General features: G+C 53.6%; 1 protein-coding gene across 1 annotated transcript in view; it reads right to left on the bottom strand.

The window, feature by feature from the left end:
* Nucleotides 1-281: 281 nt before the first annotated feature.
* LOC102453242 (alpha-2-macroglobulin-like protein 1) overlaps nucleotides 282-18,055 on the bottom strand; it is a 45,042-nt gene continuing 27,268 nt past the window's right edge. The window contains 13 exon segments of the mRNA XM_089773887.1: nucleotides 282-8,091; nucleotides 8,654-8,722; nucleotides 10,068-10,158; nucleotides 10,615-10,739; nucleotides 10,864-11,079; nucleotides 11,561-11,775; nucleotides 12,515-12,677; nucleotides 13,251-13,325; nucleotides 13,688-13,844; nucleotides 14,653-14,734; nucleotides 14,867-15,043; nucleotides 16,742-16,825; nucleotides 17,894-17,948. Coding sequence (XP_089630013.1) covers nucleotides 7,948-8,091; nucleotides 8,654-8,722; nucleotides 10,068-10,158; nucleotides 10,615-10,739; nucleotides 10,864-11,079; nucleotides 11,561-11,775; nucleotides 12,515-12,677; nucleotides 13,251-13,325; nucleotides 13,688-13,844; nucleotides 14,653-14,734; nucleotides 14,867-15,043; nucleotides 16,742-16,825; nucleotides 17,894-17,948 — 1,653 coding nt within the window. The 3' untranslated portion in view covers nucleotides 282-7,947.

The following is an 18,055-nucleotide window of genomic DNA, read 5'->3' as shown; positions in this document are numbered from 1 at the left end:
CTTCATTTCCATCTTGCCGGGCGCCGCCATTTTTTAAATCCCCCTTAGTGCGGACTCTGTGCCTGTGGCTACACGCAGCACAGAGTAGGTAGATCGAATTAGGCTCTCTAATTCGAACTACCGTTACTCCTCGTGGAACGAGGTGTACCAGTAGTTCGAATTAGAGAGCCTAATTTGAACTACCTATTCCGTGCCACGTGTAGCCGCAGGCACTAACAGGGATTTAAAATTGGCGGCGCCCGGCAAGATGCAAATGAAGCCCGGGATATTTAAATCCCGGGCTTCATTTGCAACTTCGAATGCCTACATTAGCCACCCTAGTTCGAACATACCCTCAGAGACAAACACCTGCAGGATCTATATCAGGCATTTTTAAAACTTAAATACCCACCCAGGGAAGTAAAAAAACAGATTTACAGAGCCAGACAAGTAGCAGCTTCTTTAAGACAAGCCCATCAAAGAAAACAACAGGACACCACTTGTCATCACCTACAGCTCCCTACTTAAACCCTTCAATGTATTATCAACAATCTGCCACCTGTCCTGGAAAATGACCCCTCACTCTCACAGGCCTTGGGGGACAAGCCAATCCTCACCTACAGACAACTCCCTAACCTCAAATAAATTATTTCCAGAAACCATGCAGCGCATCTCCTTCATAATCATCCAGGAACCCAACCTTTCAATCAGCCCCAGTGCCAACTCTGTTCACATATACACAAGTGATATCATCACAGGATCTAACCACATAAACTATCACATCAGAGGCTCATACAACTGTACATCCACCAATGTGATCTATGCCATCAAGTGCCAGCAATGCCCCTCTGCCAAGGATATTGGTCAATCTGGACACTCTCTACAACAAAGGATAAATGGATATCAGATATTCGAAAAGGTGACACAAAGAAACCTGTTGGGGAACATTTCAACTTGCCCAGGCACTCACTAATGGATCTCAAAGTCACCGTTTTATTACAAACCAATTTTAAAAAAAAACAGCTTGAAAGGGAGGCTGCATAACTTAATTTCATTTACAAGTGTGATACCTGCAACAGAGGTCTCAACAAAGACCTTGTGTGGCTGGCCCACTACATTCCACATCCCAATGAGACAAAAACCTAAGCACAGGGTATTTAAGAGCATCTTTCTACCTTCAGGGCGTCTCTTATCTTGCCTTCCTAATGGGGAGCCAGCTCCATCCCTGGGCAATTGGTGCTGGGTGTAAGAACAATGTCAGGGTGGGTGGAGGTTGTGCCCACAACCCTGGGATCCCCAGGCCAATGCCCTATCCCACTACACAACCCACCCCACCTCCCTACCTTCAGGGTGTCCCTTATTTGGCCTTCCTAAGGGGGCAGCTGGTGGTGACTCTCTCGAGTGGGTGGGGCTTCGTTTAGCATGGATACTCTAATTGACAATTCCTTTTCCCCTTCTTTTTCCTTCTCTTCCCCCACCCTCCTCTGTCCCCTCTCTTTCTCTGCTGTTTATTTGGAACCTGGATCCCTTAACACCATTCATCCAAAGAAGTAGGTTGTGCCCACAAAAGCTCATTATACCATCTACCTTTTTTGTTAGACTCTGAAGTGCTGTAAGACTATTTGTTGGTTTTTTATGGTTTTTTCGTGTATTTTGTGTGAGGGAATGTAGACAGAGAGGCCAGATGCACTGTGATGGGTGATTTAGGTAACAGTGAAAATAATATATCTTCCCTAAGACCTTCAAGAAGTAACTTCATGGCAGTCTTGTCACAGGCCAGTTCCTCAAGTCAAATCCACACGGAAAACTTGGAATTACAACTCATACGCAAATTCAATTCAATTATTTATGGACTTAATCAAGATTTGGAGTGGTGGAGCCTTTGTCAATGAAGGTGCTAACTACTTTCTGAATGGTATCCTTCCTGCCTTATCCATCCACTGACTTTGAACTTTATCTACTCAGGTTTAGCACCCTTTCTTCTGATACTTTATGCATAGAAGAAGACAGAAGATAGGGACATGTAAGGTAGTCAGGTCTTTCTGAGCCAACTCTGCGGCCACCAAAGCTGACACTGTTCTTGGAATTTACTGCTCCAAAAGCTGAGGCCCATACCACTCAAGCTAAAGGAGAATCCCCAATAGGTGTTACCAATACAGGGCTTATGACAGAGAGTCTAGCCAGTCAAGGGTTTTGGCATTCTCTCTTTTTCTTGCAAGCAAGTGGTCTAGCCTTGCATTTGGCTCCGCTTTTATGGTTTCTTTGCCTTCTACAGAAGAAAATGCTGTAAGACTACGGTGTCCCCTGCCTGTGAGAGCATCCTCTCATGCTCTGTATGTGACTACCTGGCACAGCCTGGGAGGCCTGCAAGAAAGACACTGTCCTGGGTAACAGTGTTCAGTGGGAGGGGACCAGCATGCAGCAGGATGCCATTTATGGGATCTGTTTGGGATGAGGGCCAGTGCAGATCATCCCAACCCAGAGAAACTAAAGAGTGGGGATGTGTGGTGCTGCAGCGCCATCTAGTGGCCAAAGGAGTGATCACTCCTTCTAGAGTCTGGTCTCTTCTGGTTGAGAGAGACAGACAGTAATGTAGGGTCAGATAAAGAAGTTTCAAATGTGTTTAAGCAGGATGCTTTTGTCAGTGTTTTAAAGTGTAGTGGTGAGACTATTGCTCTGGAGTGAGTCTGTATTGCTGAGCTCCCTGAGCCATCCCGTCCCCCCAGTTGGGGCTGGATAGAATTGGTACCGAACAGGAGAGACACGAGGGAGTACAGGGCGTTGCAAACCCCCAAACACCATGGGCAGGAGGGGCCGTCCAGCAGCCAGCAGGCAGTCTAGTGGGGGAATGGTGGCCACAGAAGGGCTCTGATCCCCTGCATTCACCAGCAGCAGCAGGAAAAATGGAGCAAGGCAACCCTACTGCTGGGAGAGGGCACAGGACCACCCCCGCACTCCCTCGAGGGAAGAGGGGAGATGCATTGGCCGAGGGAACAAAGCAGCAGGGCCGCCTTGCTCCACTTCCCCCGCTGCAGCCTGTGAGTGCAGGGATGGCAGAACACTGCTGCCAGCGCCAGCCCTGCTAGCCTCCCAGATCAGCTTGGTTGGGGAAGGAGGTGGGGCAGGAGTGGAGCAAGGGCGGGGAGGGGGCTGAGCAGGGGCAGAAAGATGCAGGGTCTGGCTGGAGGGGATTGTCCTTCCCTGGACTGAGGGGGTCACGTGGCTGATGCCCCCCCTCACCCAGCTTCCCCTCTGACTAGCTGCATCTGGTGCTGGAAGGTGAAAGGCTGCATGCAGATGGGGGTGCGGGCTCTGGGCTGGGACCGAGGTTTGGCATGTGAGCCTGAGCCAGAGGCAGGGGGTTGGGATATGGGAGGAGATGAGGGGTGCAGGGTCCAGCTGGGAAATGCTTACTACAAGCAGCTCCCGGTCAGTGGTGCAACAGGGCTAAGGCAGGCTCCCTGTCTGTCTGGCCCTGTGCTGCTCCCAGAAGCAGCCAGCATGGTGCTGCAGCCCCTGACCAATGACAGCTGTGGAGTCAGTGCTCGGAGAAAGGGGGGGCTGTGCATGCATCCTGCTGCCACCCTCCACAAGAGCCAAAGGAACATACCAACCACTTCCGGGAGTGGCAAGGAGCCAGGGCGGGCAGGGCGCCTGCCTTAGCCTCACTGCACTGACAGACTTTTAGAAGCCTCAAATCTTCCAGTTTGACTTCAGTAGCTTCCAGGAGATGAAGCTCTATTCCAGGAGCCTCTCTGAGAGACCAGGAGGGTTGGCAACCCTAGTACTTACAGATTAATGTCATTAGAGCTACAGGGTCCTTCTCCAGAGGCAGGGCTGTGTATGGGCAGAGCACAGGACTTAGAACCTAGACATCCAAAATCTCCTCTTGGCTCTGCTGGATGACCCTGGACTAGTAATTCAATCTGTGGACTTCCCTTTCCTCTTAGCTCTAAAAGGGGCATGGAGATGGGAACCTGTTCCTAAAGGATGAGGTGATGCTCATTCAGGTGCGTAAAATGCTTTAAAATTCTCAGATACAAATGCTGGGGGTCCAAACACTGTGGTAATGGCCAGGCTGGCATAGATATGCCTTCTGCTGGGTGCAGTCGGCACTGCACTTGTGGTCACGTGGGCGTAAGATCTTGAAGCAGCAGGAGAGGACTGCTACCCTTACTCTTGCTGGGAAGGGCCATGTGACCAATGTGTCTTAAATCTCCACTGGCTGCTTGTGGTATTTTCTCTCCGGGGTGTGTGTGTTTCTCTTCCTCCTCCCCCACTTCAACCAGGGACACTTTGTAAGTCCTTTGCTTTCTTCTTCAAAGAGTAGGAACAGATGCCCCTTCCCCCAGCTTTCCAGCAGTCATGCTATGCTGCTGTCAGATACTATGGGGAGATTAGGCATGCTGGGACTAATCAATTGCCTGATGCCAGCTTCTGATCAATTAGTAACTTCATGGCAGTCTTGTCACAGGCCAGTTCCTCCAGTCAAATCCACAGGGAAAACTTGGAATTACAACTCATACGTAAATTCAATTCAATTATTTATGGACTTAATCAAGATTTGGAGTGGTGGAACCTTTATCAATGAAGGTGCTAACTACTTTCTGAATGGTATCCTTCCTGCCTTATCCATCCACTGACTTTGAACTTTATCTACTCAGGTTTAGCACCCTTTCTTCTGATAATTTATGCAGAGGTAGGGGGTGGGCCACAGAGCATCTTTCTTCCTCCTCCTCTCCCCCCCTTCCCTTCTCCTATTTATTTCGAGTTTCCTTATCCACTAATCATAACTCGGTCATCTGAAGAAGTGGGTTGTGCCCACGAAAGCTCATGATCCCGTCTATATGTTAGTCTGTAAAGTGCTACCAGACCATTTGCTTGCTGTTTTTTTCTGTAACAGACTAACTTGGCTACCCCCTGAAGTTCATGGCTTAGAATAGCCTACCAGTTTGTTACAATTATCCCGACTCAGACTGAAATTTCTCAAGGGAGCTGTTTTATCCACCTGTTCATGGAGAAGGGCACAGGTGGCAGCAGCGAGAACTGAAGTGTTAGGAAGACAGCTTGGGGATGATGACTCCTCTGTTGTGCTTAGTGCAATTGTGTGAAAGTGCAAAATCAGACAGGGAGTGGGAGCCAGGGCTGAGCAGGAATGGTGCGCGGAGGTGGAAACAGGGAGGGGCCTGCCCTATCCTCACACGTCTGCACTACAGGCAGCACGACCTTCTCCATGTTTGTTTCAAAGCTGCCATCTGGCTGGCATGGACAGACTGACAGTCCAGGGCGGGCTTCGTCCTAGGGGGTTGAAGGCAGTCGGCCTTCTTGGGCCTGCTGACAGGGCACTCGGTTACTCATCTCTGGAACTGGGTCATTCAGCAGATGTAGTGCCAATTATGGTGTGCTGTAGACCTGCCCGTGCCTTAGAAAGGGCAGCTAATGAGTAAGAGCCTGGAGGAGTATGAGTCAGTGGCGGAGGTGGCTTACCTGAGAGACAGGGATGTGCAGAGAAAGGGGTTTGAGGTCCAGCTGTTAACTCCACCCCTTCCTGCCCATCTCCAAGTGCAGGAAAGGTCTCTGATGAGGGTAGTGCTGGGAAAGGCCATGAGGGCAAAGGGAGGGCAACAGAGGAGCCAGGAGCTCGCCTCTGGTGGCCATCATCCCTGTGGGGGTCCCACCATTCCATTGTAACCATGAGACCAACAGTGGAGACCTAGTGTGCAATTGTTTAATTCTCCTCTGGCAAATCCCCAGAGCAAATGGACTTGAAGCCAAAGACACCGTCCCCTGGAAGAAAAATCAGGCCGGACCTGGGGGCAGGGCAGGAAGCAATAACCCAGTCTCCCCAGCTGGAAGCTCCTCCACGAATCCCTCACGGGTCCCCCACAACGCAGCCCAGCCATTGCCTTCCCGGCAAGGAGGCTGCAGGAATCCTACTGAGCCGTGGTGGGAGCTGGATGCCCCACGTCCATCCAGCCTCCTCCCCCTGCGCTGGAAGAGAGGGCAGAGCAATTACCTAGCAGTCAGGGGGTGCGGCTCCCCCCACACACTTGGGAGCTTTTGTCCACATGGTATCAGCCAGGAAAGCAGCCGGGCTGCAGCGTTAGAGCAAGGAGAGGTGGGCAGGGATGGTGTGGTCCTGCACAATCCCTCCCCTTGGTAGGGTGACCATATTTGAACTTTCAAACGAGGACACCTGGTGCCTGTTGTGCCACTGCAGTGGCAACTGCTCCACCCACACAGGCGGCCAGGCTTGGGAGCCAGCAAACTCGTTCCTGCACACGCCAAGCCCGGGGTTCTGGCCACCTCCTTACTGGTGCCTTGGGCCTGCCGCTGCCCCCACTGGCTCTCGTGGCACGAGGGGACGCCGCATGCCGGGTTCCCACTTCCCCGCTGCACCGCCCTGAGACACACAGCTGTGCGGGCTCCAGCAGTGCCACGGACCCACCGGCAGCCCAGGCTGCTGCAGGGGCAGGAGGAGAGTAGGGGGGCAGGGAGGTTGCTGGCTGGGACCCGTCCTGGGGCATGAAGTTAAAGGCACAGAGGAGAGAAGTGACCTGGCTAGAAAAGGAACCCAGGAATCCTGCTTCCCAGAATCCCTTCCTTTCCCCTACCCACCCCACCAAGTACCAGCTCCCACAGTCCTCACAGAGTGGAGACTAGAACCCCCAAATCTAACCCACAGACCCACTGCCCACTGATAGGAAAGGAAAGAAGCCAGAAGTTCTAACACCCAGTTCCCTGCTTTAACCCAGTGCCCCTGCCCACCCCCAGAACCAACCACCCCCCAGCCCTCCTGCTCTAACCCAATGTCCCTCCCCTCCTCCAGATCCAGGTACCCCCCAGTCCTCCTGCTGTAACCCAATGTCCCACCCCTGCCCAGAGCCAGGCACCCCCCCAGGCCCTCACTCTAACCCACTGCCCTTTCCCTCCCACAGAGCCAGGGAAATAAATCTAGTGGGGTGGTGGGTGATGCCCTGGGTCTGAGAGCCCCTGTTGCAGCCACACACTTTTCCCTCCAGGTGCTGGGGCACATGTGCAGACCAGCTGTTAACATCTGGGCACATGTCTCCAAATGTTCCATTTGACAGGCAAGTGCCACCACCCCCTCCCCAATCCCCTTTGCAGGGCAAAAAATCCTGGACATTTTTTGCCATTTTAAAAAGCCGGCCAGATGGAAATTTAACATGGGAAAATGAGGACATGTCCAGAAAAAAACAGACATATGGTAACCGGCAGGCCCCTCCCCTACCCCTTGGCCTCAGTGGGCTTTGGCACAGGCCCTGCCTCGGCCAGTAATGGGTGGGCTCCTGAGCTCCTTGGTCAGAGTTCTGACTTAGACCAGCTGGCGCAGGGCTTCTGTTTTTTCCCTTCAAAGCCAACTTGCACTGAGCCAGCCATGCTGCCTGGTGTTGGTAGGGCTTTCAGCAACTACTATTAGGCAAATAGTTCAGCCCCCTCCAAAGGCCAGATCTCTCTTTGTTTCCCTACAGTGGGTGACACCATCCTGGCTGCTGCTTCCTGATTGCTCCATGGTAAGCAGAGCTCCGGCCTCCCCACAACTCCTCCCTCCCACCACAAGGGTTTCAACTCCCACCACGGCAGGGAGATTCTTCTGCCCCTACAGAACTGTCACCCAGACCCTCTTCCCCCGTCACCTGCAGTAGCTTCCTCATTGTGTCCTGAAAAGTATCCAGTCCCCCACTCCCCGCCTCTTCTGGGGCATCGCCTGCCCTCTGCATTCCTGTCATGCCCCACCCCAGACATCCACTGTCACCCACCTCCTCCCCAGCTGTCAGCTCCCCGAGCCGTGCCAGAGCTCACACCTACCTCAGCTACAGACGGCATTATAGTCAGCCAGCGCTCGCTCCTCTGCAATGAGAAGCAAAGCCAGAATTACACCTGGGGAGAGTGTGCCGAGCCTGAAGCCTACTACTGTCCGCCAGAGCTTAGAGGCCAAGAAGAGCCTCAGCTCCCTGCCTGGAAGCACAGCAGCCACCACAACCCACCTGGCTGATAGAAATCATAGACTTTGATGTTGGCTGGTTTCAAGCCCTTCACCTCCACCTCTTGTTCCAGTTGCAGGAGGAAAGTCTGAGACTCATCGCTTAGCTTGTGGAGGTAGGAGGGGGACCATCAGGGAAAGGGAGGGACAGTGAGAAAAATTACACATCTGCCTGGGTCAGGGCTTGATGTGATATTGTCCAGTTAACGCGCCGCAGGTCAGGACTTTACAAAAGCAGCAACTACTAGGATTAGCAAACAACAAGCTTCCCCACTGCACAGCCCTTCAGTCCCCAATTTTTCAGTGCTAGGCTCCCCTCACAGCCCTGCCAGTGCCTCTCAGCCCTGCCCTGCAGCCCCCTGCTATTCCAGCCCTGGGCTCCCCTCACAGCCCTGCCAGTGCCCCTCAGCCCTGCCCTGCAGCCCCCTGCTATTCCAGCCCTGGGCTCCCCTCACAGCCCTGCCAGTGCCCCTCAGCCCTGCCCTGCAGCCCCCTGCTATTCCAGCCCTGGACTCCCCTCACAGCCCTGCCAGTGCCCCTCAGCCCTGCCCTGCAGCCCCCTGCTATTCCAGCCCTGGGCTCCCCTCACAGCCCTGCCAGTGCCCCTCAGCCCTGCCCTGCAGCCCACCCCAGTCCTACTTCTTGACCAGACCAAAAGCTCAAATTTACCTTTTCCAGATAAATGAAGATTGCATCATGTTTCACCTCTGTTTTCCTAACAAGGGGTCTCTGTTGCAGCTGAGACAGGAGATAAGGAGAATTTCTGAGCTCCTCTTCATCCTCTCCTCAGGGAAGAGTGTGTGAGTGCCCTATATAGGTTCTGAGGGATGCCCTTATGTCAGGTGTCATTTGCTCAGGTGACCCCTCATGGAGAGTTAATTCATAGATTCTGAGGCCGGAAGGTACCACTTTGACCTCAGCACAGACCATAGAGCATCCCCCAAATGGAGCATGGCTATGGTGTATGTGACCAGAGGTGAAAGTAAGAGCTGAGCTGACTGAGCTGAGCTGAGCTGCAGCAAAAGACAGCAGGGAGCTATTTAAAGAGCTGGCAGGGACCCAGCTTGCAATAGGACTGCACCACGAACAATCCGGGGATTTCTGTCAGCACCGCTTGCTGCAGTAGCAGCCTGTTCTTCTGAGTGATCTGTAAGAACTTTTAAGTTACTTTCCCCACTGTATGGCTACGTCTAGACTGGCCACAAATTCTGGAAAAGGGATGCAAATCAGGTAAGTCAGCATAGGGAAATCCACGGGGGATTTAAATATCCCCCGCGGATTTAAATAAACATGTCCGCCGCTTTTTTTCTGGCTTGGGGAAAAGCCGGGAAAAAAGCGTCTAGACTGGCGCGATCCTCCGGAATAAAGCCCTTTTCCGGAGGATCTCTTTTTCTGGAGGATCTCTTATTCCTACTTGAAAGTAGGAATAAGAGATCCTCTGGAAAAGGGCTTTATTCCGGAGGATCACGCCAGTCTAGATGCTTTTTTTCCGGCTTTTCTCCAAGCCGGAAAAAAAGCGGTGGACATGTTTATTTAAATCCATGGGGGATATTTAAATCCCCCGCGGACTTCCCTATGCTGACTTACCTGATTTGCATCCCTTTTCCGGAATTTGTGGCCAGTCTAGATGTAGCCTTTATGTGACTGACCCAGTCTTGGGTCAGTCTGAAATTCTCTCTGCAGCAGCAGGGGCAGGTCTGGGTCCACCCGCTAGACTTAAGCTCCGAGACACGCTCAGGTCAGCTGCTGTTTGGTCTGACTCTCCCCTCAGTTCAGGAACTCTAGACTGCACTGAACACAGGGAGAGAGGTGGCAGGGTCCCGTTTGTTAGGCAGCCAGGGAGCAGTGGCTGGAGAGGGATCAGTGATGGCCCAAGCTGGTCCAAACTCTCCAAGTGTCACAGGGAGCTGTGGGGGCAACTGAGTGAGGGCGGAGCAGCGAGTGAACAGATGGGTCCTTGTGACTGAGCGTCTCTGCCTGCGGAAGCCCCTCCCTTCTCAGCAAGAACCGCTCCCACCAGCGATTCAGCTCCTCACCTTTCGCCATGCCCCCCCTCCCCGCCTTCTGCCGCAAGGGACCATACCAAAGTGCGGGAGCCCGAAGCCAGGCTGAATCCAGACAGCAGGGAGACCTCCACGATCACCATGTTGGAAGTGACTCTGCTCCCGACGTAGCTGGGGCAGGGGGAGATGGTCAGACTGTAGTAGGGTGTAACACTTCCTCCCCATGGGTCCTCACCAGTCTATGCCTCCTGTGCACAGGGACTGGCAGAGAGAGGAGGCCTTGGCGTGCAAAGATCCATGTGCTAATGGGACAGTCCTGCTCTAGGCTGCCCCACCCTCTTGGGTGTCCCTCAGAAATTCCCTTCTCTGTACCTACCAGCTTCCTCCCCCACGTTAAAGCTGTGCTGTCCCTTCCCCTTGACAGACACCTGCTCCTGCCATCCTTTCCCCACACAGATCAGCACCCAGCTCTTTGGCTCGCCTTGCTCCCAGCTGCCAAAGCTCTCTGCATCCCTTGGCCAGGCACCTGGTCCCCTGCCCAGCTCTGTCACTCCCTGCTCTGCTCCAGCCTGGTGAGTGGTGCACACAGGGCTGGGCGGGGGCAGAGGCAGTGGGGAGCGGGCTCACCTGACATGAATGCGGACAGTGAGGAAGCGCCCATTGCCCTTGGCACAGTCGCCCAGCTGTGTGGTGACGCGCAGAGAGAAGGTCATGGAGACCCGGGGAGGAGGCTGGTGGTATCTCAGCACTGTCTGCAGAGGAGCAAGAGGAGGTGAAGCAACAGGCTGGAAATGCCTTGTGCAGGGAAACAGCAGAACTCCCACCCCCAACAGCAGAGCTTCCCCCTTGCCTCAGACGCACTCCCCAGAGACTTACCTGGGCATAGACGCAGCCGCTGCCCTGGGCTTGCACCACGAACTCCCCGGGGACTTCTGTCAGCACCGCTTGCTGCAGCAGCAGCCGGTTCTTCTGGGTGATCTGGAACTTCCTCTCAAAGCTCCTCTTGGACTTCACTGTCACTGTCACCTGTGCCAGTGTGCTGAACGTCCGGGCTGCATACTTCGCCAGGGCCTGCAGCGCAACCACCGTGTCCTGGAGATGCACAGACAGGCACCTCACTGCTTGTATCAAACCCTGAGGGCACAGGGGCTGCCTGTCACCTGGGGGATTCCTCCTCCCAGCCCCTACATGCAGCAGGGTCTGTGCTCCTGAGCATGAGCACTAGAAGTCGCTCTCCCTGCCTCAGTACAGGGGTGCTCCCCTAAGGAGCTGGCCCCAAGATTCACTCCCTCTTCCTGAGTGCAGGGAGGGCCACACCCCACAACATTATCACTGGGATTCACGATGCCACCCCCCAAGCACAAACCCCACATCAGGCGCTAGCTCCTGCATTCACCCTTCCAGACAGTGGGATAACTGCCCTGCCCCCCACCCGCCGGCAAAGCAGCACTGGTGTTCGCTCTCCTAGAGCCCCAAGGATCAAAAAGGCTGCCCCATGTGGAGATTCAGCTCCCATCTATCCCTCTGCCCTAGAGGGAGGGGGGCTCTCTCTCTGACAGGAGCTGCTCATCACCTGGGTGGAAGCAAACCCTCCGCGGGAGTTCTGCTGCCTGGCCAGCCAGGCCACAATGCCAGCAGCAGTTGCCATGTCCCCCGCGTTTATGCGCGGTTTGGAGAGGTAAGCCAGGAGCACGTAGGCTGTCAGCTCCACATCCACAGACTGAGTCCTAGGCCAGAAATCTGTGGCCGCTGGGGAGCTGGGCTTAGGGCTCCAGTGGATTTGGCCTCCTAGGAAAGGGAAAAACCACACGAGTTATTTGGGGGCAGATGCTTCTCATAAGACCCTAGGAACCGGAGATGGGGAAAGCCCTAGAGGAGTTATCACGGCCATCTCTGGGGGCCCAAGCCAGGATTCCTCCCTGCAGCCGATGCCCTGGGGATTTGTCCACTCCTAGATCTCAGTGTACTGAGTGCTGGGGCTCCCACCCCTTCCCTTGAGGAAAGATGCACATTCTCATGCACTCCTCTGTTTTGGGAAGTGTTCGAGCTGAAACGCCCCCCTTTGCTGTACTGCAGCCTGAGAGCTCCCCCACTTCCCCGCCCGCCTAGGTGGTCACACTATTCACATGCTGCCTGTTACTATATTCCCTGTGATTGGGCCGGCAGCCAGCAGGGACCTGCTCCTGGAAGTGCGCCAGTGTCCCTAAATACCCTACACACCAGAGCCTTTATTAGCAGAAGGTGGATTTTCCAAACACACTTGGGCCTGGCCTAACTCTGCTCCCATGGAAGTCAGTGGGGGTGTTTTGCCATTTGCACATGTGTGTTAGGTTCCTGAGCCAAGTATGTCTGATAAGGTCTAGCTCCTTGATCTCTGCCTGGCTTTACAGACTTCAAACTCCACTCCAGAGCTGCTGCTGCCGCCAAATGACCATTCACACCGCGCTGTGCACGCATACTGTGCTTTAGAGCCCAGCACACCAGATGGCCATCCCTGCCCTGAGGGGCTGCCAGTCTGACCCAGCACCTGATTTGATGGCCTGTTCATCCAGCCTGTACAGCAGCTCCTGGGTCACCTCGTAGTCCCCGGCCAGAGCGAAGGCGTAGGCCAGCACGGCTTCCGTGTAAATGTTGGTGACATTGTGAACGGTGTGAAGGAGGCAACGCAAGGCGGCCTGCACCGTGCTGCCCTGTGTCAGGAGAAGAGGCACACACAGAGCTCATGTGTCATACAGCGGGTATCCTTTTAGCTGCAGGCCAGCAAGGGCCCTGCCCAAACCTGGGGCAATTCCACTAACTTCAGTGGGCTTACACAAGGGGTGAATGAGGCCCCTTGGGACTGCATTGGTACAGAAATTGCAACGTCACAGCAACACTATGGGCCTCAGATCACCACAGGGCGGGTGTACCCCGAAAGCCAGCAGGGTTACTCCAGCTCCTCTTGTGCAACAGGGAGCAGACTCTGCCCCCCGACTGGACTTGAAGGCTGCACTGCCACAGCTCTACAGTGTGCCAGCCCTGGAGACGCACCAGGGTTCCTGCATTACTAAGCCCCACCGCTCTGTCACACCGTGCCAGTCGTGTGGAGTCCCAGCAGCGGAACGCTCTCAGAGCCCTGCCATCTTGACTGCAGCAGTGTGAGCATCTTGAAAGCAGTGACCTGTCGTTGCCTGGGCAGAGGGATTCCAGCCCAAGCAGCGTCCGGACAGCAGCGCCCAACCAGGGCCATCCAGGAGGAAAGGGAACAAGGTGGACGTGCTCACCTTCAGTGGCTGCCCCATCTCTAGGAGTGCGGCCGTGAGGTAGGCCCCCAGAGAGATCTCATCATTCATGCCGCCCTGCGGGAAGCACAAGCACACACAGAGCTGGGAACATCTGGCACAGAGTGGGCACACAGCACGGGTTGGTAATCAAACATCACTCCAATGGGTGTGTCCCCTGTGGAGAGCCCAGGCACTTAGCTAAGACCCAGTCTCCTATTTAAAGAGGTTTTTAGGGTCAGGGAGGTGACTTTCAGATGTGTCCCTTGGGAGAATCCTAAGGGTCTATTCCAGACCCTGCTCCCTAGAGGGCTGATGAGAGGAATCCCAGTGCTGATCCCCCAGGATTCTCAGTGGCCACCACAACCATTTGCAGTCACAGTGTCTGCCCATGTGTGCTCAGTGCCCCAGCCCTCGTGGCTGGCTTGGCTGCTATTTACCTTCATGGAAGAGTGGAAGAGCCTCCCTTTGTTGGTGAAGCAGCCGCTGGGGAGCTGGTGAAGCTGCAGCCATTTCAGAGCGGCGTGAATGATCTTGTCATCGATGAAGATGTATTTTTGGGCTTGTGCAAAACTCTTAACTACAAATGCCGTTAGCCTAGGAAGAGGGGTGGGGGGAGACAGGGGTTACATTCCTTCCCGGCATAAGCCCATTGAACTCAGCAACATCACTCCAAGAATGACTTTGGCCCAGCTGATTCTCTTGAAAGTGAGAGGTGGAGGTTTCCTATCTGGGCCCGTCCAATCAAGTTGGTCCAGTTCTGCATTGCCTCCCTGCAGCACACCTTCTGGTGCTTTGTCCAGACGAGTCTGAAAACCCAATGTGATGGGCCTTGCTCTCCTGTCCTGGGAATCAGTTCCCACTTCTCGCTACCAGGGTGATTTCCTAATCTTTGGTCTATAGTCCCCCTTTTTTAGTTCCACCCCATTACGCCAGGTAGCTCGCCCTGCCTCCAACAACAAATCCCTCTTCCTCCTTGTTCATGTCTTTCTTGCAGCTGTTGGTAGTGGTGGAAGGGGGATGGGAGGTGACTATGGCATCACAGAGCCAAGCCACACAGATTCAGCAATTTCCATTTCTCTTCCACTCACCCGATCATTTTGGTTTCTCTTTTCTGAGCTCTCACCAGTCTGTCAATAGCTTGCTGCCCCAGGATGCCCAGAGCTTCAAAGGGTCACTGGCTTCCCCACACATGCACACACATAGTGATGTGTTATCTGTGTTTGCCTCCCAAACCCATGCTGCCCTCTAGCAGCTATATCACACTGCCAACTCCTATCTGATCTGCTCGCACTAGAGCTTTCTCAGAGTCACCACTGCCAGTAAAGGCATGTGTGCCAGATGGAGTAATAGGCATCTCTGTTCAGGCTGAGCAGCAGACCCAAGGGAAGGAAGCAGCTCTTACCAGGTGTTCCCCTCTCTGTCGTGCTCCCCAAAGGCACTGTAAGCGCCATTACTGTGCTTGTACAGGAGCTGCCTCTGGTACCCTGGGGAGAGGAGAAAGAAAACTCATGTACTGCACAGCAGTGCCAGGGAGGAGGCCAGTCATGACAGGAGATGCAGGAGTAATGGGGCAGGTGCCAGGCTGGACGCTAGTAGAGCTGGCTCAGGGTACTTGCCGCTGCGCAGGAATCCTGTCGCCCTCTCCCTGATCTCCTCACTCAGCTGCCCTGTCTGTTCCAGATACTGCAGCACGTAGATGATGGGGGCAAACAGCACCATGTTCTGCTCCCCGCAGCCACTGGGCATCTGCACCAGCTGGTCCAGGTTCTGCAGCGCCGTCCCCATGATGTCACCTGCCAGGGGAGAGGAACAAAGAACCTTCAGTGCAATCTTAAATGCATTCAAAACAGCCTGAGGTGCTAAGTCCGTATCTGACAGTTCAGTCTCCAATTACTAGGGTGAGTGATACAGCTGGGGGTAGGGGAAGCATGCAGGAGGGGGATTCATGGGATGTGATGGGGGCCTGGTGAATGTCTAACTGGGGGAAACAACACATGGTGGAAACAGTTTGGCTGCAGTGCAAACTGACTAGAACCCTTTGCCTCCGTCCTCCAGTTAAAAAACCTGAACTGAACTCTAATTACAATGGCCCTTCTTGTAGGAATCCTAGAACACTACAACTGGAAGAGACCTCAAGAGGTCATCGAGTCCAGTCCCCTGGCCTCTCTGCAGGACCCAAAGAGAACCCAAAGGGCTGTTTCTCTGGCTATTCTGACAGCTGACCATGTTACACAGAGGTGCTCTTGCAGGACTTTATTGAGATTTTATTGGTCCGTAAGGCACGTGGATAGTGTTAGCAGGTATGTGGCAGCCAGGATGTCATGGAATCATAGAGCACTAGAACTGGAAGGGACATCAAGAGATAAAGTCCAGTCCCCTGCCGTCATGGCAGGACCAAGCACCATCTAGATCATCTCTGATAGATGTCTATCCAACCTGCTCTTAAATATCTCCAGTGATGGAGATTCCACAACCTCCCTAGGCAACTTATTCCAGTGTTTAATCACCCTGCCAGTTAGGGAGTTTTTCCTAATGTCCAACCTAAACCTCCCCCTCTGCAACTTAAACCCATTGCTTCTTGTCCTATCAGCAGAAGTCAAGGAGAACATTTTTATCTCTCTCCTCCTTGTCACACTCTTTTCGATCATTCTGTTTCATCACTGTAGTTGCCTTTATGTTTTATCTAGCCAGCTCAGAAGCACTGACATGCAAGCAGCATGGTAGCTGTTCTCACCTGACTGGGTGTGGAAAATGCTGGAAATCAAAGGAGGAAAAGCCTTGCTCTCTGTCATACCCCAGGGGCCTAAGTCACTTGGGGTACCTCTATACAGCAACATTATTTCTAACTGACTAATGTTATTTTGAAATAACTTAGTCCACATCTAGACAGCAGGCAGTTATTTTGAAATAATGTTGAAATACTGTCAAGCTGGAGGACTTCTCACTCCCACTCCTGTAACTCTTATTGTTGGAGGAGGAAGGGAAGTCGGAGGAAGAGGGCTCTATTTCAGAATACGTGCTGTGTGGACGCTCCCAATGTTGAAATACACTATTTGTTTCGAGTGGAGCCCTGCTGTGGAGACACACCCTTGCAGTGCAGTGAGAAGCCCTGGGCATGACTGTCTCTGCCAGGCCAAGCCTGGTGGCAGCCCTGTATTGGGGTGTTAGGAAGCACACTCTATGAATGAATCCACAAGTCAGAGCCAGAGAGAATCTCAGGGACAGGCAGTGTTCAGCAGACTCCCCTTTCTCTTCATTGCAGCCAAGACCAGTCTTTTCTCCACCAGGCCTCTGCCTTCCCCTGCAAAGCCAGAGAGCCAGTCGAGAATTTCTGAAACAACCCTGCTTGTAACATCTTGCAGAGATTCACTAGTAAACAAACATCCAATCTCTTAAGGTTTGCCTGTCACTAATGGGACACAACTGTCTAGCTCTCGGCCCCTGTTGGTCTGTAACAGGTATCAGTGAGCTCACAAACTGGGGCAACTTACCCAAGACAGAGATGGTAGCTCTGGCTGATCCTTTCATTACATTAGCAGGGAGGGTGAGGGACACTGGATCTTTGACTGTATTTCCTGATGAGCACATGTTCAAGAAATCGCATTAGAAATCAAGCTGTATGAAGCCAGACAAGAGGGTAGGCAATAAATCAGAGATATTCACACCTTAAATCCCCCTCCCGCCCCCCATCATCCTGGCCAGTGAAGGATTGGCGCCGATGGTCCATGCTCCAGGGCTCTAGCTAGTCCCAGTTTTAAAAATTCCCCAGTGATGGAGCTTCCAGCACTCCTTTGGAGAAGACTCTCCCAGCAGTGCTGTTAGCCTGTCTAACGTATTTCCCATCGCTCGTCCGCACGAGCGATCCCCAGTTATTCCCTCTGATCCCTCACAACAGCCCTTAGCCACTTGTTATGATCCCTTTAACAGGGCCGGCCCACAACATTTTGGCACCTGAGGCGGGGAGCTCAAATGACGCCCCCATACTCTTTCACTGGGATCAAAACTTTGCAAGGTCTCAATTCTGCCTTCTTCCTGTTCTACTCCTCTCGTGGTACTGCTCTGCTGCCTACCCCAATAAAGGAGAACTAACAGCAGCAGACACAATTTTCTACACTCTGGGTCCTAGTGGTGCCCCTCCCCCACAGTCTGGCACCTGAGGCAGCCGCCTCAGTTGGCCTCATGGTAAGGCCAGCCCTGCCCTTTAAAGCAGTGGTTGTAGATCCTGTGTTAACTCTTTACAGGTCACTGGGAGAATTACTATGGAGATGGCATCAGAATATGAAAGCCAATACCCCTAAGCCCCAAGAATATAGATTCAAGCATGGTCACCACTTGGCTGGGCATCTTCCTGGGAAAGACTGAGAGTGCCGCAAGGAGGGGCATGGGAGACTCCGCAGGGTGGGGAGGGTGGTCTGCCGTCTGAGTGTCCTAGTTTGGTGGCAGGGGTGCTGTGCTAAAGGGAAGTGGGCGGATCCAGGTGGCTCAGCAGTGGGAGCTTTCTCCCCAGTGTCGGTGGTAGAGACGCTGGAATGGGAGGGATTATTTTGGTCTTTTCCTGTACTGAGAACTGCGTCTTTGCTTTATCTGCCACCTCCCTCCCTTCCCCAGCAAAAGCAGGGACCAGGCCAGCACAGCCCACTTACCTCTTCTAGGGCACAGCAGGCAGCTGTGAGCCTTCTCCACGAGCACTCCCTCCGGCTGCGGGGCAGAGACCGGGGCATAGGAGGAGACAAACAGGGTTACAAACAGCAGCAAAATCCATGTGTGATTTCTGGTCTCCAGCGGCTGTGCCTAAGCTGTCAGGA

This window comes from Pelodiscus sinensis, chromosome 1 (genome assembly GCF_052426305.1).
Source record: "Pelodiscus sinensis isolate ZL-2025 chromosome 1, ASM5242630v1, whole genome shotgun sequence".
In the NCBI taxonomy this organism is placed as follows: Eukaryota; Metazoa; Chordata; order Testudines; family Trionychidae; genus Pelodiscus; species Pelodiscus sinensis.
The sequence above is the reverse complement of the archived record's forward strand: the minus strand, read 5'-3'. Positions and strand labels throughout refer to the sequence as shown.